General features: G+C 48.3%; 1 protein-coding gene and 1 long non-coding RNA gene across 3 annotated transcripts in view; one reads left to right on the top strand and one right to left on the bottom strand.

Annotated features, from left to right (window-relative positions):
- The window catches only part of LOC134945034 (uncharacterized), a 76,169-nt gene that overhangs the window by 38,154 nt on the left and 11,045 nt on the right, over positions 1-26,970 (top strand). The gene's annotated exons all lie outside the window — the stretch shown is intronic.
- EAF2 (ELL associated factor 2) overlaps positions 15,513-26,970 on the bottom strand; it is a 76,415-nt gene continuing 64,957 nt past the window's right edge. For both annotated transcript variants that reach the window (XM_063934044.1, XM_063934045.1), the window contains exons 5-6: positions 22,745-22,972; positions 15,513-16,380 (exon numbers count right to left, since the gene is read on the bottom strand). In XM_063934044.1, the coding sequence (XP_063790114.1) occupies positions 16,334-16,380; positions 22,745-22,972 (275 nt within the window). In that variant the 3' untranslated portion in view covers positions 15,513-16,333. The remainder of the gene's footprint in view (positions 16,381-22,744; positions 22,973-26,970) is intronic.

Here is a 26,970-nt window from a genome sequence, read left to right as displayed (position 1 = left end):
GATTGACTGGCAGAGGCAGTCACTGGGCGGGAGGGGGAGGACGCATGCGTGGCCAGACCGAGCGGGGGCGGGCCGCAGCGGCTGCGTGGTGTCACACACAGCTGCTGCGAGCCGGGCAGCGAGGAGTAGCTCACGGCCAGCCGCAGGAACTGCACTGGCTGGGAGTTACTCTACAAGTACAAAAGCATTGCCACTGTGCGATGCTTTTGTACTTGTGCATGTCAGGGAAGATGATCGTAGCTGTAGTAGCTACGGTCCGGTCGGAATCACCTCCATTGAGCAAGATTCTTTTTCCAGCTAGTTCCTGATATTCTCACAATGCCATGGATGTGTTACATACTCTGAACAGCCAGGCAGAAAATGTTCCTCATCTTGAAATTAATGCATACATTTACAACAACAGTATACAAACATGTGTGAAGAAAGCCCTGAGAGGGATGTGGGGGAAAACGAGATTTATGGTAAGAACTTACCTTTGTTAAATCTCTTTCTGCGAGGTACACTGGGCTCCACAAGGATTGGACAATGGGGTGTAGAATAGGATCTTGATCCGAGGCACCAACAGGCTCAAGGCTTTGACTGTTCCCAGAATGCACAGTGCCGCCTCCTATATCACCCCGCCTCCCAGCACAGGAGCTCAGTTTTTAGTTAACCAGCCCAATGCAGTAGCAGGAAAAGAGACGACAACGGTTAGTGGCCACATACACCACACTCTCACGACAGGAGAAGTGTCAGTGGCTAATGCCATACCAACCCAAAGAAGCTAAGTGCGTCAGGGTGGGCGCCTTGAAGAAGCACAGTGTACCTCGCAGAAAGAGATTTAACAAAGGTAAGTTCTTACCATAAATCTCGTTTTCTGCTGCGGGGTACACTGGGCTCCACAAGGATTGGACAATGCACTGTAGCGGGCACAAGAACCCGGCGTCCAAAGGAAGCATCCTGGGAAGCGGCAGTATTGAAGGCATAGAACCTTATGAAAGTGTTCCCTGAGGACCACGTAGCCGCCTTGCACAATTGGTCAAGGGTCGCACCACGTTGGGCCGCCCAAGAAGGTCCAACAGACCGAGTAGAATGGGCCGTAATGTGAGCAGGAGCTGACAGACCAGCCCTCACATAAGCATGTGCAATCACCATTCTAATCCATCTGGCCAGAGTTTGCTTATGAGCAGGCCAGCCACGTTTGTGAAATCCAAACAAAACAAAAGAGAGAATCAGATTTTCGAATAGAAGCAGTTCTCTTCACATAGATAGGGAGAGCCCGTACCACATCCAAAGACCGCTCTTTGGGAGACAAATCAGGAGAGACAAAAGGCCGGAACCACAATCTCCTGGTTAAGGTGGAACAAAGAAACCACCTTAGGTAAATATCCGGGACGAGTCCTAAGAACCGCCCGGTCACGGTGAAAAATCAGATATGGGGAACTACAAGACAAGGCACCCAGATCCGACACTCTTCTAGCAGAGGCAATAGCCAGCAAGAACACCACCTTAAGGGAAAGCCACTTAAGGTCAGCTGAACCAAGAGGTCCAAATGGAGGCTCCTGCAACGCCTCCAAAACCACCGACAAGTCCCAAGGAGCCACAGGCGGGACATAGGGAGGTTGGATACGCAACACACCCTGAGTGAAAGTATGAACATCACGTAAAGTCGCAATCTTTCTCTGAAACCACACCGACAAGGCAGAAATATGAACCTTAAGGGAGGCCAGACGCAGGCCTAAATCTAGACCTTGCTGCAGAAAAGCCAAAAGTTTGGCTGTACTAAACTTGGAAGAGTCATAATTGTTAGATGCGCACCAAACAAAGTAGGAATGCCAGACCCTTTGATAAATCCGAGCAGAAGCCAATTTCCGGGCCCGCAACATAGTTTTAATGACCCCTTCAGAAAACCCCTTAGCCCTCAAGACGGAAGCTTCAAGAGCCACGCCGTCAAAGATAGCCGGGCTAGGTCCTGGTAGACACAAGGGCCCTGAACGAGGAGGTCTGAGCGTTGTGGAAGTAGAATTGGACGCTCTGACGATAGGCCCTGCAGGTCTGAGAACCAGTGCCGTCTGGGCCACGCTGGAGCTATGAGAAGCAGATTTTCTTTTTCTTGCTTGAACTTCTGAATTACCCTGGGCAGGAGTGACACTGGAGGGTACACATACGGCAGCCGAAACTTCCACGGCACCGCCAGCACATCCACGAATGCTGCTTGAGGATCCCTTGTCCTTGCTCAGAACACCGGAACCTTGTGATTGTGTCGAGACGCCATCAGATCCACGTCTGGAAGGCCCCACTTTTCCACGAGGAGTTGAAACACTTCTGGATGGAGGCCCCACTCGCCGGCATGCACGTCCTGACGACTGAGAAAGTCCGCTTCCCAATTCAGGACTCTCGGAATGAATATTGCCGATATGGCCGGTAGATGGCGTTCCGCCCAGCGTAGAATCCGTGAGACTTCCTTCATTGCCAAACGGCTTCGAGTGCCGTCTTGAGGATTTATGTAAGCCACTGTGGTGGCGTTGTCCAACTGTACTTGAACAGGACGGTTCTGAAGTAAATGTTGGGCCAGGTTCAACGCATTGAAGACCGCCCGCAATTCCATAATGTTGATCGAGAGGAGAGATTCCTCCTTGGTCCACCGACCCTGAAGGGAGTGTTGCTCCAGCACCGCGCCCCAACCTCTTAGACTGGCATCTGTCGTCAACAGGACTCAGTTGGATATCCAGAAGGGACGACCCCTGCACAATTGTTGGTCCCGGAGCCACCAGTGTAGCGACAGACGGACCTCGGGAGTCAAGAGGATCATTTGAGATCTGATCCGGCGAGGCAGGCCATCCCACTTGGCTAGAATCAGCCTCTGGAGGGGGCGAGAATGGAATTGAGCATACTCCACCATGTCGAATGCTGATACCATTAGGCCCAGCACCTGCATTGCCGAATGTATCGACCCTTGCGGACGAGAAAGGAAGCAACGAATCCTGTCCTGAATCTTCAGGACTTTCTCCTGAGACAAGAACAACCTCTGGTTGTGAGTGTCCAACAACGCACCCAGGTGCACCATGCTCTGAGCAGGGACCAGGGAGGATTTCTTCCAGTTGATGAGCCACCCGTGGGCTTGTAGAAACCGGACCGTCATATCCAGATGACGCAGGAGAAGATCTGGGGAATTTGCCAGGATTAACAAGTCGTCCAGATACGGCAGAATCCTGACTGCTTGACAGCGGAGTACCACCGTCATCACCGCCATAACTTTGGTGAAGACTCGCGGAGCCGTTGTTAAACCAAAAGGTAACGCCCGAAACTGGTAATGTAGGTTGCCAATAGCGAACCTCAGGTATTGTTGATGTGACACTGCTATAGGAATATGCAGGTAAGCATCCTGTATGTCCAGGGAGTCCATGTAATCCCCAGGTTCCAAGGCCAGAACTATAGAGCGAAGGGTTTCCATACGGAACTTGGAGACCTTCGCAAACCTGTTCAATGCCTTGAGGTTGAGAATGGGCCGGGAGGACCCATTCGGTTTTGGGACTAGAAACAGCTGAGAATAGTACCCCCGGCCCCTCTGAACAAGAGGCACCTGTACTACGACTCCTGTATCCAGGAGGGTCTGTACCACCGAGTGTAGGGTTTTTGCATTTGTCTGGTCCAAAGGGACGTCTGTCTGGCAAAATCAATGAGGGGGTCAGTATTTGAAGGCTATGGAGTAACCTCGAGTGACGACTTCCCGTACCCAGGCATTTGAAGTGGTCTTAAACCATTCCTGGGTATACCCTAGAAGCCGGCCCCCCACCCTGGGATCCCCCAGGGGGAGGCCCGCCCCGTCATGCGACAGGCTTATTGGTCTTGGCAGCTGGCTGACTGGCAGCCCAGGCTCTTTTGGGCTTCGGCTTACCAGGTTTGGAAGTGCGGGCCTGCTTATGGTACGCCTGACCTTTTGCTTTACCTGAAGGACGAAACGACGTACCTTTAACCTTCGACACAGAAGGAGCGGTATTAGGCAGACAGCCAGTTTTAGCAGTAGCCAAGTCAGCCACAATCTAATTTAAAGTCCTCCCCAAACAGAATATCTCCCTTGAAAGGGAGTACCTCCAGGGTTTTTCTAAAGTCCAGATCCACAGATCAGGATCTCAGCCACAATATCCGGCGAGCCAGGACTGACGTAGTAGAGGCCTTGGCTGCTAGGATACCGGCATCAGAAGCCGCCTCTTTAATATATCGAGAAGCTGTGACAATATATGACAAGCATTGTCTAGCATGGTCAGAAGAGATTTCAGCTTCTAACTCCAAGGCCCATGCTTCAATAGCCTCTGCAGCCCATGTAGCTGCAATAGTGGGCCTTTGTGCAGCACCCATGAGGGTGTAAATCGCTTTCAGACAACCCTCCACGCGTTTATCCGTATGCTCTTTTAGAGACGTGACGGTAGGGACAGGTAGAGCTGAGGAAACCACCATCCTAGCCACATGTGAGTCTACTGGAGGAGGCGTTTCCCAATTTTTAGACAGCTCTGGCGCGAGGGGATAGCGAGCCAGCATCTTCTTTTGAGGCACAAACTTCGTACCCGGGTTTTCCCAGGGTTGCTGACGTATATCCACTAGGTGGTCAGAGTGAGGTAAAACTTGCTTAACCACCTTCTGACGCTTGAACCTATCTGGTTTCTTAGGAGGGACGGATGGCTCGGGATCATCCATAATCTGCAGAATTAACTTAATAGCCTCCAAAAGATCAGGAACATCCACATGTGAACTACCCTCCCCATCAGCCGTATCTGAGTCAGAACCTGAGGGGTCAGTAAATGTGCCGTCTTCATCAGACGAGGTGTCAGTGACAGCAGTGGATTGTGAGGAGATAAGCGCTCGCTTAGAGGACCTCTTGGACTTAGGCGACCGTTGGTCAGACTTTTTAGAAGTCAAGGACTGGTTCAACTTCTTTAATTGAGCAGATAAATCCTCCGCCCACGGCGGGTAAGCTGCAGGGACCACATACGGTTGTACCGGCATTGGGGGTCCCATAGGGGGAGTTAGTTTATGAACTAGCGTATGAAGCGTGGAAAAAGCGGCCCACGGTGGGTCAGTATGTGCCTCCGTTGCCACAGTCCCACTGAGGGGCAAGGAGCCCCCAGAACCAGAGCCAACAGCTGCTATATTCTCCTCATATGGCCCCGTGGCGTCAGCAACACCGGCAGTGTGTTCAGCCCCAGAACCGTTACCCTCAGAAGCAGACATGATATAACTGGCAGTATGAGGTTAACAGTACAATTATCAGCAGCACTATACCTCTGAACCCAAACCCCTGCGCAGTGTAGTCAGCACTAGCAGAGATAAAGGAGAGATATGGTGACTAAATCACAGAGAAAAATACGTAATACAGTATATCTTTGTGAAAATCCTATATTAGATAACACCTGACGCTCCAAGCCCCCTCAGGTTATGGAATATAGGGATAGCAGGTTGAGTGAAAGACACAAAATGGACACCACAAATGCACACACAGAAAGTCACAGTTTGTACAATGCAGAGGTTATTACTGACAATAATACTGCACTGGACTAGCTTCCACAGCTATATAACAATAGATATAACAGTACACAGTAAGAACTGGATGTATATCACAGGGTAATTGTACTATAAAACCCTGACTAAGTGCACTCTTTCTTAACTATCACAGTCTAAAAAGGCAGGTAGAATACTTAAGTGTCATGTAAAGGCACAGCGCTGACAACCAGGCGGCTTTACATAGGAGGATTTGCCCAAGCAGACCCAGGAACAGTGAGCTGAGGGATAATGGCTCCGCAGACACTGACAGGAAGCGAGGAAAAGACAGATATGCAGCTCCAGGGCGGGAACACTTGCTAGAAATGGTGCCCTGGGGCTGGGGGAGGGGCTTCAGGTCTAAGCCTTATCCCCTCTGCTGGCAAAACCACCGGGTACTGTGGGCGATATAAGAATTGGTTTAGAGAGAAAACCTGACCTGCGCCCATGCCCTGGTGATCTAGTGGGATCGCTGTATCCAGTGTCCACCGCCAGCACGCGTGGCCCGCCTCCCACTGACCGCGCCGGATCGCAAGCGGGACCCACTTACCACCTCCCGAAGCGTGGCCACGCGATCCTGGAGAGCCCCAGCCGTGTGTGTGTCTAACGTGAAGAAAACCGGAGCCTCCGCTGTAGGTACCCGGCAACCAGGGCTCGGGAGTGTACAGCGCCGCTGGGGAGAGCTGGAGCTGCAGCAGTGAATGTCACAAGACATTTACCACCGCTGCTGCCCTTGAAGTCTTCACTTTTTACCTCATAAAAAGTTTTTTTAGGGCTGCCTGGAGCAGCCCCTCTGTTCAGTGCCTGCTTACTGCAGCACCAACTTACAAAACGGAGCTCCTGTGCTGGGAGGCGGGGTGATATAGGAGGCGGCGCTGTGCATTCTGGGAACAGTCAAAGCTTTGAGCCTGTTGGTGCCTCGGATCAAGATCCTATTCTACACCCCATTGTCCAATCCTTGTGCAGCCCAGTGTACCCCGCAGCAGAAAATAGGATTTTCATTACCTACCGGCAAATTCATTACTCGTAGTCCGTAGGGGATACTGGGGATCCATTTAGTACCATGGGGTATAGACGGGTCCACTAGGAGCCTTGGGCACTTTAAGAATTTGATAGTGTGCGCTGGCTCCTCCCTCTATGCCCCTCCTACTAGACTCAGTCTAGGAAACTGTGCATGAGGAGACGGACATACTTTGTGAGAAGGATAGATAAGGAAAGTGGTGAGATTCCGAACCAGCACACACAGAACAATAGGAAAGCCATGCTAACCAAACTTGAAACATGAACAGGAACAGCTGAACAAACCAGAATACTTAACTAAGTGCCAGTGCAGGAAGAACGAAGCACCGGGCGGGCACACAGTATCCCCTACGGACTACGAGAAAAGGATTTACCAGTAGGTAATTAAATCCCTATTTTCGCTTACGTCCTTGGGGATACTGGGAATCCATATAGTACCATGGGGAAGTACCAAAGCTCCCAAACTGGGCGGGAGAGTGCTGAGGTTTCTGCAGAACTGATTGGCATCTGAGGACCTTCAGTTTGGTTAAAGTATCGAACTTGTAAATAACTTTGCAAACGTGTTCGAACCTGACCAAGTAGCTGCTGGGCAGAGCTGTAAAGCAGACACACCCCGGGGAGCCACCCAAGAAGAACCCACGGACCTAGTAGAGTGGGCCTGTACAGATCTTGGAACCGGCAATCCTGCCGTGGAATAAGCATGCTGGATAGTGAGCCTGATCCAGCGTGCAATAGTCTACTATGAAGCAGGACACCCAATTTAATTGGGATCATAGAGAACGAACAGCGATTCGATTTCCTGTGACGAGCTGTTCTCTTTACATACACCTTCAAAACCCTCACAACATCCAAAGACTTTGAAGTAGTAGAGGTGTCCGTAATCGCCGGAATCACAATAGGTTGGTTGATGTGAAACGCGGACACCACTTTAGGAAGAAATTGCTGACGAGTTCTGATTTCATCTCTATCCGCATGGAAAATTAAGTAGGGACTCTTGTGAGACAACGCATCTAGCTTCGACACACGTCTTGCTGAAGCCAAGGCCAACAGTGTGACAGTCTTCCACGTAAGGTACTTTACGTCTACCTCCTGTAACGGTTCAAACCAGTCCGATTGGAGGAACTACAGCACCAAATTGAGATCCCAAGGTGCCGTGGGAGGCACAAAGGGAGGCTGGATGTGCAGAACACCTTTGAAGAACGTCTGAACCTCAGGGAGAGAAGCCAATTGTTTCTGAAAGTAAATAGACAAGGCCAAAATCTGGACTTTAATTGAGCCTAGGCGTAGGCCCACATCCACTCCCGACTGCAGAAAAAGCAGGAGCAGTCCCAGATGAAATTCTGAGGAATATTGCCTGCCCTCACACCAAGAGACCTGCTTCTTCCATATAAGGTGGTAATGTTTAGACGTTACCCCTTCCTGGCTTGGATCATAGTTGGGATGACCTTGTCAGGAATCCCTCTCCTGGCTAGAATCAGCTGTTCAACTTCCATGCAGTTAAACGTAGCCGCGGTTAAGTCTTGATAGACGAACAAGCCCTGCTGAAGATCCTCGCAAAGAGGTTAAGGCCACGGATCTTTGATCAGCATCTTGAGAAGATCTGCATACCAGGCCCTTCGAGGACAGTCCGGAGCAAGGAGGATTGCTTGAACCGTCTCCCTTTTTATTCTCTTTAGAATTCTTGAGATCAGAGGAAGTGGAGGAAACACGTACACCAGCTGGTAGACCCACAGAGTTGTCAGCGTCTAGCGCCACTGCTTGTGGGCCTCTCGAACTGGAACAATACCGCTTGAGCTTCTTGTTGAGTCGAGAGGCCATCATGTAGATTTGTGGATATCCCCACCGACCTGTCAACCACCTGAAAACCTCCGGGTGGTGGCCTCACTCCCCCGGGTGCAGGTCGTGTCTGCTGAGGAAGTCTGCTTCCCAGTTGCCTACTCCTGGAATGAAGACCGCTGACAACGCCACGACGTGTTTTTCTGCTAAGAGGAGAATTCTTATATCAAAAATAAGAATTTACTCACCGGTAATTCTATTTCTCGTAGTCCGTAGTGGATGCTGGGGACTCCGTAAGGACCATGGGGAATAGACGGGCTCCGCAGGAGACTGGGCACTCTATAGAAAGATTTAGGACTATCTGGTGTGCACTGGCTCCTCCCCCTATGACCCTCCTCCAAGCCTCAGTTAGGAACTGTGCCCGGAAGAGCTGACACAATAAGGAAGGATTTTTGAATCCCGGGTAAGACTCATACCAGCCACACCAATCACACCATATAACACGAGATAGGAACCCCGGTTAACAGTATGATAACAAATGGAGCCTCTGAAGAGATGGCTCACAACAAAACCCGATTTTTGTAACAATAACTATGTACAGGTATTGCAGACAATCCGCACTTGGGATGGGCGCCCAGCATCCACTACGGACTACGAGAAATAGAATTACCGGTGAGTAAATTCTTATTATCTCTGACGTCCTAGTGGATGCTGGGGACTCCGTAAGGACCATGGGGATTATACCAAAGCTCCCAAACGGGCGGGAGAGTGCGGATGACTCTGCAGCACCGAATGAGAGAATTCCAGGTCCTCCTCAGCCAGGGTATCAAATTTGTAGAATTTTGCAAACGTGTTTGCCCCCGACAAAGTAGCTGCTCGGCAAAGTTGTAAAGCCGAGACCCCTCGGGCAGCCGCCCAAGATGAGCCCACCTTCCGTGTGGAATGGGCTTTTACAGATTTAGGCTGCGGTAAGCCTACCGCAGAATGCGCCAGCTGAATAGTGCTACAAATTCAGCGCGCAATAGACTGCTTAGAAGCAGGAGCACCCAGCTTGGTGGGTGCATACAGGATAAACAGCGAGTCAGTCTTTCTGACTCCAGCCGTCCTGGAATTATACATTTTTAGGGCCCTGACTACGTCCAGCAACTTGGAATCCTCCAAGTCCCTAGTAGCCGCAGGCACCACAATAGGTTGGTTCAAGTGAAAAGCTGAGACCACCTTTGGGAGAAACTGAGGACGAGTCCTCAATTCTGCCCTATCCATATGGAAAATCAGATAAGGGCTTTTACAAGACAAAGCCGCCAATTCTGAAACCCGCCTGGCCGACGTCAGGGCCAACAGCATGACCACTTTCCACGTGAGATATTTTAAATCCACAGTCTTAAGTGGTTCGAACCAATGTGATTTCAGGAATGCCAAAACCACATTGAGATCCCAAGGTGCCACTGGGGGCACAAAAGGAGGCTGAATATGCAGTACTCCTTTGACAAAAGTCTGAACTTCAGGCAGTGAAGCCAGTTCTTTTTGGAAGAAAATCGACAGAGCCGAAATCTGGACCTTTATGGACCCCAATTTGAGGCCCAACGTCACCCCTGCTTGCAGGAAGTGCAGGAATCGACCCAGGTGAAATTCCTCCGTCGGGGCCTTCATGGCCTCACACCAAGCAACATATTTTCGCCAAATGCGGTGATAATGTCTTGCGGTGACATCCTTCCTGGCTTTGATCAGGGTAGGGATGACTTCCTCCGGAATACCCTTTTCCTTCAGGATCCGGTGTTCAACCGCCATGCCGTCAAACGCAGCCGCGGTAAGTCTTGGAACAGACAGGGTCCCTGCTGCAGCAGGTCTTGTCTGAGCGGCAGAGGCCAAGGGTCCTCTGTAAGCATCTCTTGAAGTTCCGGGTACCAAGCTCTTCTTGGCCAATCCGGAACCACGAGTATGGTTTTCACTCCTCGCCTTCTTATTATTCTCAGTACCTTGGGTATGAGAGGTAGAGGAGGAAACACATAAACCGACTGGTACACCCATGGTGTCACTAGAGCGTCCACCGCTATCGCCTGAGGGTCTCTTGACCGGGCGCAATATCTTTTCAACTTCTTGTTGAGGCGGGACGCCATCATGTCTACCTATGGTTTTTCCCACCGGTTGACCAGCATTTGGAAGACTTCTGGATGAAGTCTCCATTCTCCCGGGTGGAGGTCGTGCCTGCTGAGGAAGTCTGCTTCCCAGTTGTCCACTCCCGGAATGAACACTGCCGTCAGTGCTAACACATGATTCTCTGCCCATCTGAGAATCCTTGTGGCTTCTGCTATCGCCATCCTGCTTCTCGTGCCGCCCTGTTTGTTTACATGGGCGACCGCCGTGATGTTGTCTGACTGGATCAGTACCGGCTGGTTTTGAAGCAGGGGTCTTGCCTGGCTTAGGGCATTGTAAATGGCCCTTAGCTCCAGGATATTTATGTGGAGAGAAATCTCCTGATTTGACCACAGTCCTTGGAAATTTCTTCCCTTTGTGACTGCCCCCCAGCCTTGAAGGCTGGCATCCGTGGTCACCAGGACCCAGTCCTGTATTCCGAATCTGCGGCCCTCTAGTAGATGAGCCCTCTGCAGCCACCACAGCAGCGATACCCTGGTTCTGGCCGATAGGGTTATCCGCTGTTGCATCTGGAGATGGGACCCGGACCATTTGTCCAACAGGTCCCACTGGAACGTCCTTGCGTGGAACCTTCCGAATGGAATTGCTTCGTACGAAGCTACCATTTTTCCCAGGACTCGTGTGCATTGATGTACCGACACTTTTCCTGGTTTTAGGATGTCTCTGACCAGAGATGACAATTCCTCGGCTTTTTCCAGTGGAAGAAACACTCTTTTCTGGTCTGTGTCCAGAATCATTCCCAGGAACAGAAGACATGTCGTCGGGACCAGCTGTGACTTTGGAATATTGAGAATCCAGCCGTGCTGTTGTAGCACTTCCTGAGAAAGTGCCACCCCCACTATCAACTGTTCTTTGGACCTCGCCTTTATCAGGAGATCGTCCAAGTACGGGATAATTAAAACTCCCTTCTTGCGAAGGAGTATCATCATTTCGGCCATTACCTTGGTAAAGACCCTCGGTGCCGTGGATAACCCAAACGGCAGCGTCTGGAACTGATAGTGACAGTCCTGTACCACAAATCTGAGGTACTCCTGGTGCGGAGGGTAAATGGGGACATGCAGGTACGCATCCTTGATGTCCAGGGATACCATGTAATCCCCCTCCTCCAGGCTCGCAATAACCGCCCTGAGCGATTCCATCTTGAACTTGAACCTTTTGATATAAGTGTTCAAGGCTTTTAAATTTAAGATGGGTCTCAACGAACCGTCCGGAGGGGTACCTTGACAATCACTTTCTGTGAATACAGTTTTTGAATAGCCACCAACACTGCCTCCCTGGCAGAGGGAGTTGCCGGCAAGGCAGATTTTAGGAAACGGCGGGGGGGAGAAGTCTCGAATTCCAGCCTGTACCCCTGAGATACTACTTGAAGGACCCAGGGATCCAATTGTGAGAGAGCCCACTGTGTGCTGAAAAACCTGAGACGTGCCCCCACCGTTCCAGATTCCGCCTGAGCAGCCCCAGCGTCATGCTGTGGACTTACCGGACGCAGGGGAGGACTTCTGCTCTTGGGAACTAGCTTGAAAAAGGAGATTTATGCTCCGAAACGCGTCGTTTGGACGATATGGATACCCTATTGTGAATGCACTGGTTGGATTCCCTACTCAGCCTTCTAAAGACAAAAGCTTTTTGCGGTGGTGCCATCTGAACCACACTGGGAACTGATTGCTTTTTTGCTGAGAAAGCCATCTGCCCACCGCAAATCTATATAGAGGGTGAGAAACCTTTTTGGGACTAGTGCAATATATTTATTTGTGATCCTGTTTACGTTTTTATGTCAATATTGTGTCAATAAAACTGTGATTTTTACTACTCTCTCATCTTTGTTACAAAGGCGCCTATGCACACATATAAAAATTCTGTTTCTAAGAGGAGAATTCTTGACACCTGACATTGATGCTCTGCATTTCGTTCCGGCCTGTCGGTTTATGTATGTTACTGCCGTTACATTGTCCAACTGGACTTGAATGGGCTGATTCCGAAGTAGAGGAGGCCTTCAAAAGGGCATTGTAGATTGCCCTGACCTCCAAGATGTTTACTGGAAGGATGACTTCCCGACTTGACCATCTTCCTTGAAACTGCACCCCCTGAGTGACTGCTCCCCAACCTCTGAGGCTTGCATCTGTGGTTAGCAGAATCCAATTCTGAATCCCGAATCTCTGACCCTCGATGAGGTGTGAAGTCTTCCAGCAGGAAGGGTCTCGCATGAAACCTTCCGTACTGAATCACCTCGTAGGAGGCCACCATTTTCCCTAGAGGGTGAATGCACAGATGCACCCAGATCCGGGTTGGCTTCAGGACAGCCCGAACCATTGACTAGATTACCATAGCCTTCTCCAAGGGAAGGATCACACTCTGAGACCCTGTGTCCAGTATCATTTCCAGGAAAAAGAAGCCTCGGCGTCTGTTCCAGGTGAGATTTTGGTAAGTTCAGAATCCACCCGTGATCCAGTAGTAGTCTGGTTGAGAGGCCAATGCTGTCCAACAAACGCTCCCTGGACGGTGCCTTTATCGGAAGATCGTCCAGGTACGGAATTATGTTCACTCCTTATTTGCGGAGTAGAAACATCATCTCTGCCATCACCTTGGTGAACACTCTCGGTGCCGTGGAGAGACCAAATGGCAGGGCCTGGAACGGATAGTGGCAGTCCTGCAGTGCAAATCATAGATAAGCCTGATGAGGCGGCCAGATCGGAATGTGAAGGTATGCATCCTTGATATCCAGAGACACTAGGAATTCCCCCTCCTCCAGACCTGAGATCACCGCTCTCAGACACTGCATCTTGAATTTGAACACTCGGAAGTACGGGTTCAACGACTTGAGGTTCAAAATCGGTCTTACCGAACCGTCCGGTTTCGGTACTACAAACAAGTTGGAATAATATCCCTCGTTTTGTAGATGAGGTGAAACTGGAACAGTGACCAGAGTCTGTACCAGTTTTTGAATGGCGTCCTGTAAGGTTATCTTTGCCTCTTGTAAGCCTGATTTGAAGAATCTGTGAGGTGGGAGCTTCTGAAACTCCAGTCTGTAGCCCTGGGAAATAAGATCTATGACCCAGGGAACCTGGCACCTTTCTTGGGATCTGGAATTTTTTGTCTGGATTTTCCCAAGATTTTTGAAATATAGCATTTAACTCTTGACGTAGGAAAGGTTAGCGAGGCTTTCTTATTATCCGTGAAGTAAGCCTCCTCAACCTGCTCCGGTATTGCTTCGGCAATATTTAACATCTCTAATGGCTTCGATCATCAACTGCACCCCTTTTGCAAGAGATGCTGCCCCCCTCGGCACGTCCCCATCACAGTCTACCGTGTCAGAGTCGGTATCCGTGTCGTCCTGCATAATCTGGGCAAGAGCACGTTTTTTGAAAGCGAGTGCCAGGGGGCCCTGAAGGTACCGACCTGGACCAAACAGCCATAGAGTTTTGCAAAACCTGAGTTAGTTTCATTTTGTGCTACCCTAGCAGAAATCTGAGAAATCATACTTTTAATAGAGGATAACCACTCCGGTTCTCTTATAGGAATCTGTGCTAAAACAGTGCAATCCTGATTACATGGAATGGGATCATCCTGAGAGGACATATCCTCTGCAGCATATGACACAGAGGAGTATATTCAATTGAAGTCGAAAGCTGCCGTCTGTCGAGAAGACGTCAGTTTTCGACTTTTAGGTCGGAAGGGGTTCCGACCTATTCAATCTAAACCCAAATTTTTCGACAAGACTTGTCAAAAAGCACGTGGATCGGCGGAATAGCTGCAGATCCACGCGCTTGTGTCCAAAACGGGGCGCCCCCTTTTCGACCATCTCAATTCGACTTTAAAAAAAGTCGAAGTGAGATGGGGAGAGCAGCGCTGGAGGATGTCACAGCCGCCGCTCACAGCAGCGTCCACCTGGCTCCAGCAAGCGAAATCTCACTTGCTGGAGCCAGGTGGACTCTGCCGTGAGCGGCGGCTGTGATGCAGGGACTGGGAGAGGCAGAGAGACGGGGGGGGAGAGCCACGGGCAGACGGGGGAGACCAGCGCTATAGCAGCAGCTACGTAGCCGCTGCTGTAGCGCTGCTCTTCCCCGTCTCCCCTCCCGCATCTCAATTCGACTTTTTTAAAAGTCGAATTGAAATGTTATTGAATAGCCCAGGTCGGATCCATTCCGACAAATGAATGTCAGAATGGATCCGACTTCAATTGAATATACCCCAGAGTCCCTAGACATGGTTCTTTTTGTGAGAAAACACACACACACACGGAAATACAGAGTTTCCCCCCTAAGCATGCCAAAAGAGCCAACCCAAACACAGCGCTTCCAAAGATAAAGGACACCCTTTACCCGTGCCAACTGTGTACCTTAATAGGTTACACAGTCTATTACACCGCCTCCCCCCTTCTACAACCCCCTGGTACCATACAGATAGCTGGAGTTGAATTGGAGGGACAGCTCTCCCCTGTCAGCGGCTCTGCATGCAGGAAAGATGAAGCTGAACGCTGCTGGGTCAGCTCTGAGGAGAAGCTCCACCCCCTTTTCTGGCGCTGGCTCCCGCTCTTGTTTGAAATTATACTGGTCTGAGGTATATTGCTGGCGGTGATCCAGGGTCCCCGACAGGCTGTGTGACCAGTTTAGGATGTTGGCGCTAGCTCAGGGCGCCCCTCACTGTGCATAAACTCTTTTAAAATAAAAAAAAACTAAAGAAACTCCTATGGAGCTCCCCTAGCTGTGACCGGCTCCTCCGGGCACATTTTGTAAACTGAGTCTGGAAGGAGGGGCATAGAGGGAGGAGCCAGCCCACACTGTGAAACTCTTAAAGTGCCAATGGCTCCTGGTGGACCCGTCTATATCCCATTGTACTAATGTGGACCCCAGCATCCTCTAGGACGTAAGAGAAAACAAAAATGTTTTAACACTTGAACACACACACACACACACACACACACACACACACACACGCACACGCACACACACCTCCAGTGGTGATATGACACTTAGTTTTCTCTTTGGAATCAACTAACCAGAGTCTTCAACCCATCTAACACCAAGAAAAAAGAGGGACTCTCAAAAACAAAATTTACAATTAATTTATTTTGATTAATATCCCTGTGCTTGTAACAAATAACCAGTATCAGTTCTCATAGGTAGCCACAGATAGGCCAGATCTTAAATCTTTTGCTGCTTAAACAACAGCTGCTCAGTTATAATCATTTAAAACTTGACATCTGTTTATACAGGAACACACTACACCAGGTCAATGCCAGCATAGGGGATGTGATCTGGGCAGGTTTTGTTCTATAATGGTAAGTAACATCCTCTTCCAACCTACAATCCCTAGAATGCATTTTTGGCTTAAAATCATTAATAGTACCAGCCATTGACAAAGATTTATAGACATTATCATCTCGGTACAGTTCTGAAAGTCTACATGAGTTGGATTGAAAACAAACAGATTTTTTTCATCCACAACAGAAAGAAACACTTCTTAGATTAAACTTATTTTGCTTTATTCTCCTCCAAATATACCAATATCTTTCCTTACTGGAATGACTCAGCATATCAACTGTACTGTGATGTGCATTTTATTCTGATAAGACTGTATTGCTTTAGAACGTTTGATGAAAGAAATAAAAAAAACAAAAAACAAACAAACAAAACCTCCATTAATATAGCAACATGGTCATCCTGAAAATCCAAGAAGAAAGAGGCAGTGACTGTTCAAGGCAGCGGATAGAGGAGCAATGACTGCATCGATATGTTACACAGATCATAGATCAAATAGTTTAGCAAACCATTCACCTCAGTCCGTCAATAAGAAGATCTAGTGCAAAACAAATACTGAATTAATAGAACGTGGAAAATAAACCAAGACCGTTAACAGATCCCCCGAGGACTTAGTCGTCGCTGTCACTGCCAGATTCACTCAACTGTAGATCGTTTCCTGAAAAACAAAAAACAAACATATCATTAATACAGTCTAACACAAGTGTAAGGAGAAAAATTATCTAAAACTAATAAGGAGGACAGAGATCCCACGAGATACATATATTTTACCGGCAGACAGGATGCCGGCTGTCAGTACACCGACATCGAGTCCCCACGCTTTGGGCCAGGTGCCTAGCTGCGCTCGCCACACTTTGCTCCCCACAGGTTATTGGGTCCACGCCACCAACCAAGTGGGAATAACCTGCATCAGTCGGGATTCCGGGCGTCAGTATTTCACCAGTTGTCCTTCTCGTGATCGCCTGGATCCCGACAGCCGGTATATTAACTGCATCCCATCTCCCCACAGCAGATCAATTTATAAGGTTAGAGGAAGCTTCACCAAATTATATCTAACGTCACCAATGTCCTAAACAATAACATCTACCCAACGTAATAATGGGATTTTAGTTCTTATTGTACTTGATAAATACTTTTCTCAAAATTCCATGGGGGGACACTGGAGAAACACTGGGTATAGGTGGTGCTGGGGGAAGTCTGGGCACTCAGTAGTTAAAGCTTGACAGCAGAGGCTCCTCCACCCTTATACCCCAATTCCTGCCCTGAACAGTCAGTTAACACTAACACAGCTCAAAAGGACAGAGGAGTTGTGAGAAGAGGATGCAAACCAGGCACACAAACATTCATCTGTATGAAGCCAGTTGGCCTGAAACACTAAACTCAAGAAAACAAATCAAAAGCAAAAACCAGGGGTATAACGTGTCCCCATGGAATTAACAGAATAGAATTTATAAGCTAAGAACAAAAATCTAAATTTTCTTGGACACTGGAGCAACACTGAGATATCATAAAGCTGTCCCCTATGGGATGCAATGCACTTGTGCTGTGTGTAGTGTCCTGCAAAGCTGCACCGCTGAGGCACCATGTTGAGCCGCTCAGGAAGTGACAGGGTCAGGTTGGCCATCACCCAGTCCAGAACTGGCTTGTTTACCAAAAACAATAGGCCTGGTGAATGAGTTTTAATCCACATAGCAATAGTCTGCTTGGAAGCAGACCAACCACATTAATTGATTCAGTCTGTCCGTTTCAAGGCCTTTGTTCTGTCCATATAAACACAGCATGGCCGCACTATGGGGGTAATTCCAAGTTGATGGCAGCAGGAATTTTGTTAGCAGTTGGGCAAAACCATGTGCACTGCAGGGGAGGCAGATATAACATGTGCAGAGAGAGTTAGGTTTGGGTGGGGTGTGTTCAATCTGTAATCTAAATTGCAGTGTAAAAATAAAGCAGACAGTATTTACCCTGCACAGACACAAAATAACCCACCCAAATCTTACTCTCTCTACACATGTTATATCTGCCTCCCCTGCAGTGCACATGGTTTTGCCCAACTGCTAACAAAATTCCTGCTGCCATCAACTTGGAATTACCCCCTATGTCCAATGAAGCAAGAGATGAGAGAACGGGATCCGGTCTCTAGGTCGACAGTAACTAGGTCAACAATGTTTAGGTCGACCACTTTTGGTCGACAGTGCCAAGGTCGACAGGGTCTCCAGATCGATAGGACAAAAGGTCAACATGAGTTTTTCACATTTTTCTTTTTTTTAAAACTTTTTCATACTTGATGATCCACGTGGACTACGACTGGGAACGGTAACCTGTGTCGAAAGCAGCGGTAGCGGAGCTAGGCACCTTGCCCGAAGCATGGCAAGCGAAGCGGGCCATACGAGGCGACACGGTGCACTAATTGGGGTTCCCGGTCACTGTACAGAGAAAAAGACACCAAAAAGAAACCCATTAAAAAAACTCATGTCAACCTTTTGACCTAGATCATGTCGACCTAGAGACCCTGTCGACCTAGTTACTGTCAACCAATAGTGGTCGACCTAGACACTGTCGACCCTATGAACCACACCCGAGAGAACACACCCCTTATTGTCTACTGAAAGAGAAGGCACCACAATCTCCCGAATAATATGGATCTTAGAGACCACTTTCAGGAGAAAAAACATCCTAGCGCATGGCACCATTTTATCATGGAGAAAGTTCAGAAACAGACATGTAGTCAGACTCAGCCAGGAGGAAGGAAGGGTCTTCCATGTGAAGCACCGTAGGACTATCAAGTGCAAAGGTTCAAAAGTGAACACTGTGAAGAGACTGTAGAACCAGGACCAGAATTAGATACCAATGGCCAAGAAAAGGAAATAAAGGGAGGTCGAGTGTAAAGCACCCCTTGGCGAAAAGGCTGAACCACAGGAATAAGAGCTATCTTTCATTGGAAATATGAGAGAACCAAGTCCAACTCTTTCCGGAGAAAAGACAGGAAGCTGGAAAGATGGAAAACTACTTGATCCAGCTTCCTGATGGAAAACCAGGCAAAGTACACTCACCAAAAAACACTGATAGGCCTAACCAAAAACTGGTTTCTTGGCACAAAGTATGGTGTGCACAACAGAATTAGAAAAGCCCTGGACTTCAGGAGGGTGTTTCAACAACCACCCCATCAAAGCCAGTACATACTCCTGGATGCATTGCAACTTAGATACATTTTCAGAACAGAAAAAACAAAAACAAAAAAAAGGGGAGGAGGTGCAAAAAAGCCAGACACTAGCAGTCTCACAGGACCAGGCACGTTGAGAGGGGCTGTTTGGCGCTACTGCAGCAATGTAAAGGACACATCTGTAGCAACAGCGGAGGCCAAAACCTTAGCAGACAGAATTCTCAAATCAATGGTAGACTCCCGTAAATAAGATATTTTATATTTGTCAACCACGTAAAACAATTCATGCACCACCAGTCCTCAAGATTTCTGAAAGAAACCCTGACAATTACAGAGAGGTAACCTTGCTCCTAGCATTATATACTTCATAGAAGCTTATTAAGGCCAGCAGTTACTATATACATTTTATGTATACAGTGTGACAGGTTATGCAAACCTGTCAAACGGACCACCTTAAAGCCCAACAAAACTGAACTGGAAACATAAATGGGCCTTTACATTAATAGTAGAGGGGCGCACTGGGGGTTCCCTGAAAAGGGGTGTGGCTGGTCAGGGAAGGGACATAGCCCACCAGGGAGGGGCGTGTCCCCAATTCATCACACTTTGGGGTGTGCTCAAGTTCTCTCCATAATAGATGCTGTGCGCATGCACACGGTATCGATTCACTGGGTAGCAATGGGGCACTGCTGCTTTTCCCCATCCACTGTCGCACGCGCTGACTCTTAATGCTCCAGTCACAGAAAGCCGAAAGAGGGAGAGTGTAAACGGCCAGACAGGCGAGTTAATACTCTATCTTCCTCTTTGGAAAAGGATTTATCCATACAGTCAGTCGGTATATGGCCCTGCTTTACTATGATAATAGGCAAAGCCGTGCATTTAAAGATCTTTAGGCACATCCTATATATACTCCCCCTTCATAGAGTAAGACCGTATCTGCAGAGGGCTCTGCTGCTGCAAGATAAAAAATTCTCAGCATGGTTTCAGCACATCTATCTGTGGTCCCAGTCTGATACACGACGTATTAATGTATAAGAGGAAAATGCAAATGTCTGTAATTAATGTAGAGCTGCCTGTGATGCACACTTTTTTTTTTTTTTAATTCTTTATTATTGTATGGTCAAACAAAGTGGTTAACAATACAATAAGAAAAAGGACAAGCGGTCAAAAAACCAACATCCAGCAAAAACCATATTTTTAGAATAAGGAACAAGAACAATCAAAAAAGAAACATTGGCATTCAAGTATCAAATGTAGAGGGGGGGGCAACGGTGTAATCAAATCACAGTAAGTATTTTGAGAACAGTTCGATTAAGAAAGAAGGGCAAAGGGAAGAAGAAAAAAAAAAAAAGAGAAGGATGGAGAAGAAGCAGTAGCTGACGCCCATGGGCCTGCGGATGGAGCTAAGGGGGGGAGGGCGGTGATCTACGTTCTGCAACGAGCCAAGTGGCCCAGACCTGCTCAAAAACGTGACCTCGATCATGGAGGTAATATGTAATCCTATCCATTGATGCAATATGCCAGATTTTGGCTTTAAGGGAAGGGAGAGAGGGGGGAGAAGGATTTTTCCAATTGAGAGGAATCAGCGATTTCGCCGCAGTTAGAATGTGTTTGATCAATTTTTTTGAGAATTTATCGGGGGTCGGGGGAGGGTAACACAGCAAAAAGATCCAGGGGTCTTTCAACACGGGAGATTCCAGAAAGGAGTTCAGGAGGGAATGAACTAGGTTCCAGAAGGGAACAATGATTGGGCAGGTCCACTATATATGAAGCATAGTGCCTCTACTTCCACAGTTCCTCCAGCAGTTAGGGGAGGAAGATGGGAAGAGTTTACTGAGTCTATCAGGGGTATAGTACCAGCGATAGTAAATCTTGTAAGCAGTTTCTGAAAGCAGTAGCAATAGAGCTTTTAGCTATCCCCAGTCTCATGTCTTCCCAGTCCTCGCTCTCCGGGGGGGACCCAAGATCACATTCCCAAGCGAGTTCGTGGGACCAGGAAGAGGGTAGGGAAGAATCTAGTAGGAGGGAGTAAAGTTGGGATATTAAGCCTTTGGAGAGGTGGGAGTTTTTACATAGACTTTCAAAGGGGGTATGGTCACGGAGCAAAGCAGAGGAGGGCAAGGAACCTAAAAAGTGGCAAATTTGTAGGAACCGAGATGCACACGTTTTTAATATGACAAGATAAAGGGAATATATGGATTTTATGATCAATGGAAGCCATTTGATGTAGCCTGGAAATCTTTTGTTTGTAAAGATTATGTGGCCAAGAATGAAACCGTGATTAAGGCTGAACTCTCTGTAAAATGCAATAGTACCGGAAATCCTAGACTCACCCACCAAGGCAGCAGACTTGTGTCAGTTATCCCATGCAAGGCCAAGATAGATCAAATAGTAACTATTACTACTATATATCCAGTTTCCATTGAATACATTACTAAAAATGTAATGTGTATTGAAGCCTGACAAACCAGAAGACACTTTTAGAAATCAACTAAGAAAATGTACACACACACACACACACACACACACACACACACTGGTCTGTTTGTCTGTCTGGTTATGCATTTGGACACCCCTGCACCGATTGAGATGAACGCTATGCAAGGTGGTCCAGTGAGATCCTGGTCAGGTTTCAGGGAGGTTAGGGTTTCGGTCGGACCTCCCGTTGGTGTACACTGGAGAGAACTTTGACCCGGTGAGCCTGTTCTGGGCCTTCCATTGGATGGACCTGGATGAAAAACTTTAATGAACTGTAATAACTGACTGAAAAAAACATAAATGAATAAACTAATATAACAGCCAGAAATGGAGGTGAGAATACAAAAAAAATAGTGTACCCAAAAGCCTTGGAATAGCAACATTGATAACAAAAGGAAAACGTAAGCTCATCTCGCAATGGAAAAGTGATTATAAAACTGAACGGAAAGAAAAGTTGGGATTAGGGCTACTGGCAGCAACCCCCCAAAAACACAACAACACTGGGCAGCTACCTCATGGGTATGTTGGAAGAGCTGCTAAGATACAATTTTTTTCTAAAATGTTGACAGTTACATCCAACTCATTGATAACTTGAAGATATAAACCCGGGCAATGCAGGGTAGTTAGCTAGTATCATAAACATACATACATTTTTTTGTACAATTCATATATGCGGGATAACTAGGTGAGTTTCAATGTGTTTATCTTGAAAAATAGACCCTATAGGCTGCTTATAAGAAACAGAAAACAAGCCAAAACCAGTTCCCATAGGCCAGTGGTTCCCAAACTCAGTCCTCAAGTACCACCAACAGTTCATGTTTTCCAGGTCACCTAGCTGGTGCACAGGTGTATTCATTACTCACTGACATTTTAAAAGACCCACAGGTGGAGCAAATTATTTTACTTGCGATCCTGTGAGAAGACCTGGAAAACATGAACTGTTGGGGGTACTTGATGACAGAGTTTGGGAACCACTGCCATAGGTAGACATATAATGTAACATCAGAGTTAAGGTGCATACACACTGGACGTTTTTGACCAGTGTGTATGCAGAGCGATGAGTTAAATATCGCTGGGTGGAAAATCGCACAGTGCATACACACTGAGCGATTTTCACACGGCCCAGCGACATTCATGGGGGTGAACCACTTTCCACAGTAGGAGACTGTGGAAAGTGGTTCACTCGGCCGGTAAAACAGGCCGGCGGCGGCAAGCGATGATGCAGGAGTACGCATCAGCGCTCACTGCTCATCGCCCGACCATACACACTAGCCGATTTTGAGCTCAAAACGCCAAAAGTGAGCTACTTTGAGCTCAAAATCGCCTAGTGTGTATGCACCTTTAGTGCTCAGACTGCAAAACACGAGGGTCAATGATAAACACTCACTCAGTGTACTCATCAGCTGGCCACCATTGTCCTGAGTCTTGTTGTGCCCACTTTCAATGCTGGAAGAGGACTGGTGCAGTTGTGGCATGGATGGTGGGTGAGAAGATTTGTTACCCTCATCTTCAGATTCGCTGGAGCTGTCGGCACTGCTAGAAGAGGAGCTCTTTGACTCAGAAGAACTGTCTGAGCTGTTCATTTGGTCAATGACACTGGCCTCCGCCATCAATTCTGCAGAAAAAATAAGAATTTACTCACCGGTAATTCTATTTCTCGTAGTCCGTAGTGGATGCTGGGAACTCCGTAAGGACCATGGGGAATAGCGGGCTCCGAAGGAGGCTGGGCACTCTAGAAAGATCTTAGACTACCTGGTGTGCACTGGCTCCTCCCACTATGACCCTCCTCCAAGCCTCAGTTAGGACACCGTGCCCGGACGAGCGTACACAATAAGGAAGGATTTTGAATCCCGGGTAAGACTCATACCAGCCACACCAATCACACCGTATAACTCGTGATATGAAACCCAGTTAACAGTATGAAACAACTGAGCCTCTCAACAGATGGCTCAACAATAACCCGATTTAGTTAACAATAACTATGTACAAGTATTGCAGATACACCGCACTTGGGACGGGCGCCCAGCATCCACTACGGACTACGAGAAATAGAATTACCGGTGAGTAAATTCTTATTTTCTCTGACGTCCTAGTGGATGCTGGGAACTCCGTAAGGACCATGGGGATTATACCAAAGCGGGCGGGAGAGTGCGGATGACTCTGCAACACCGAATGAGAGAACTCCAGGTCCTCCTCAGCCAGGGTATCAAATTCATAGAATTTTGCAACCGTGTTTGCCCCTGACCAAGTAGCAGCTCGGCAAAGTTGTAAAGCCGAGACCCCTCGGGCAGCCGCCCAAGATGAGCCCACCTTCCTTGTGGAATGGGCATTGACAGATTTTGGCTGTGGCAGGCCTGCCACAGAATGTGCAAGCTGAATTGTACTACAAATCCAACGAGCAATAGTCTGCTTAAAAGCAGGAGCACCCAGCTTGTTGGGTGCATATAGGATAAACAGCGAGTCAGATTTTCTGACTCCAGCCGTCCTGGAAACATATATTTTCAGGGCCCTGACCACGTCTAACAACTTGGAGTCCTCCAAGTCCCTAGTAGCCGCAGGCACCACAATAGGCTGGTTCAGGTGAAACGCTGACACCACCTTAGGGAGAAACTGGGGACGAGTCCTCAATTCTGCCCTGTCCATATGGAAAATCAGATAAGGGCTTTTCCAGGACAAAGCCGCCAATTCTGATACTCGCCTGGCCGAAGCCAAGGCCAATAACATGACCACCTTCCACGTGAGATATTTCAGATCCACGGTTTTTAGTGGTTCAAACCAATGTGATTTTAAGAAACTCAACACCACGTTGAGATCCCAAGGTGCCCCAGGGGGCACAAACGGGGGCTGAATATGCAGCACTCCCTTTACAAATGTCTGAACTTCAGATACTGAAGCTAGTTCTTTTTGAAAGAAAATCGACAGAGCCGAGATCTGTACCTTAATGGAGCCCAGTTTTAGGCCCATATTCACTCCTGCATGCAGGAAATGCAGAAATCGACCTAGTTGAAATTCCTCTGTTGGGGCCTTTTCGGCCTCACACCATGCAACATACTTCCGCCATATGCGGTGATAATGATTTGCTGTAACCTCTTTCCTAGCTTTAATAAGCGTAGGAATGTCCAGAATGCCCTTTTCCTTCAGGATCCGGCGTTCAACCGCCATGCCGTCAAACGCAGCCGCAATAAGTTTTGGAACAGACAGGGCCCCTGCTGCCGCAGGTCCTGTCTGAGCGGCAGAGGCCATGGGTCCTCGGATATAATTTCTCGAAGTTCAGGGTACCAAGCTCTTCTTGGCCAAACCGGAACCACGAGTATCGTTCTTACTCCTCGCCTTCTTCTTATTATTCTCAATACCTTTGGTATGAGGGGCAGAGGAGGGAACACATAACCGACTGGTACACCCACGGTGTTACCAGAGCGTCCACAACTATCGCCTGAGGGTCCCTTGACCTGGCGCAATATCTTTTATAGCTTTTTGTTGAGGCGGGACGCCATCATGTCCACCTGTGGCCTTTCCCAAAGGTGTACAATCCTTTGGAAGACTTCTGGATGAAGTCCCCACTCTCCCGGTTGGAGGTCGTGTCTGCTGAGAAGATCTGCTTCCCAGTTGTCCACTCCGGGAATGAACACTGCTGACAGTGCTAACACATGATTTTCCGCCCATCGGAGAATCCTTGTAGCTTCTGCCATCGCCATCCTGCTTCTTGTGTCGCCCTGTTGGTTTACATGGGCGACCGCCGTAATGTTGTCTGACTGGATCAGTACCGGCTGGTTTTGAAGCAGAGGCCTTGCCTGACCCAGGGCATTGTAACTGGCCCTCAGTTCCAGAATATTTTGTGTAGAGAAGTCACCTGACTTGACCAAAGTCCTTGGAAGTTTCTTCCCTGTGTGACTGCCCCCAGCCTCAAAGGCTGGCCTCCATGGTCACTAGGACCTAGTCCAGTATGTCGAACCTGCGGCCCTCCTTAAGATGGGCACTCTGCAGCCACCATTTTAGAGATAACCCTGTCTCCAAGGACCAGGGTATCAGCCGATGCATTTGAAGATGCGATCCGGACCACATGTCCAACAGGTCCCACTGAAAAGTTCTTGCATGGAACCTGCCGAATGGGATTGCTTCGTAGGAAGCTACCATTTTTTTCCAGGATTCGCGTGCAATGATGCACCGATACCTGTTTTGGCTTCAGGAGGTCTCTGACTAGAGATGACAGCTCCTAGGTTTCTCCTCCCGGAGAAACACTTATTTCTGGTCTGTGTCCAGAACCATCCCCAGGAACAGTAGATGTGTCATAGGAACCAGCTGTGACTTTGGACTGTTTAGAATCCAACCCTGCTGTTGTAGCACCTTCCAAAATAGTGCTACCCCGACTAGCAACTGCTCCTTGGACCTCGCCCTTATAAGGAGATTGTCCAAGTACGGGATAATTAAAACTCCCTTTTTTCGAAGGAGTATCATCATTTCGGCCATTACCCCGGTAAACACCCTCGGTGCCTTGTACAGTCCTGTCTGGACTTGGTAATGGTAATCCTGTACCACAAATCTGAGGTACTCCTGGCGAGGATGGTAAATGGGGACATGCAGGTAAGCATCCTTGATGTCCCGGGATACCATGTAATCCCCATCGTCCAGGCTTGCAATAACCGCCCCAAGCGATTCCATCTTGAACTTGAATTTTTTATGTATGTGTTCAAGGATTTTAATATAAATGGGTCACACCGAACCATGCGGTTTCGGTACCCCAACCCGTGTAGAATAGTAACCCCGTCCTTGTTGAAGTAGGGGCACTTGAGTATTACCTGTTGGGAATACTGCTTATTAATTGCCTCTAGTACAGCCTCCCTGCCTGAGGGAGTTGTCGGCAAGCCATAATCTAGGAAACGGCTGGGGGGAGATATCTCGAATTCCAGCTTGTAGCCCTGACATACTTCTTGAAAGAAACAGGGATCCACCTGTGAGCGAGCCCACTGATCGCTGAAATTTTTGAGACGGCCCCCCACCGTACCTGGCTACACCTGTGGAGCCCCCGCGTCATGCTGTGGGCTCAGAGGAAGCGAGAGAAGAATTTTGATTCTGGGAGCAGGCTGACTGGTGCAGCTTTTTCCCTCTTCCCTTGTCTCTGTACAGAAGGGAAACGCCTTTGACCCGCTTGCTTTTCTGAAGCCGAAAGGACTGTACCTGATAATACAGTGCTTTCTTAGTCTGTGAGGAAACCTGAGGTAAAAATATTTCTTCCCAGCTGTGGCTGTGGATACGAGGTCCCAGAGACCATCCCCAAATAATTCCTCACCCTTATAAGGTAGAATCTTTTTAAAGTCAGCATCACCTGTCCCGTGACAGGTCTCTAATACCCTCCTGACAGAATGGACATTACATTCATTTTGGATGCCAGCCGGCAAAATATCCCTCTGTGCATCCCTCATATATAAGACGACGTCTTTAATATGTTCTCATGTTTGACAGGGTCACCGACCACGCTGCAGCAGCACGATCTGCAGGTCTCAGTCTAGTACCTGAGTGTGTAAATACAGACTTCAGGATAGCCTCCTGCTTTTTATCAACAGGTACCTTCAAAGTGGCCGTTCCTAAAACGGCAGTGCCACCTTTTTTGACAAC

Source organism: Pseudophryne corroboree, chromosome 7, assembly GCF_028390025.1.
Source record: "Pseudophryne corroboree isolate aPseCor3 chromosome 7, aPseCor3.hap2, whole genome shotgun sequence".
In the NCBI taxonomy this organism is placed as follows: domain Eukaryota; kingdom Metazoa; phylum Chordata; class Amphibia; order Anura; family Myobatrachidae; genus Pseudophryne; species Pseudophryne corroboree.
This window is presented reverse-complemented; position numbering and strand designations above follow the sequence as displayed.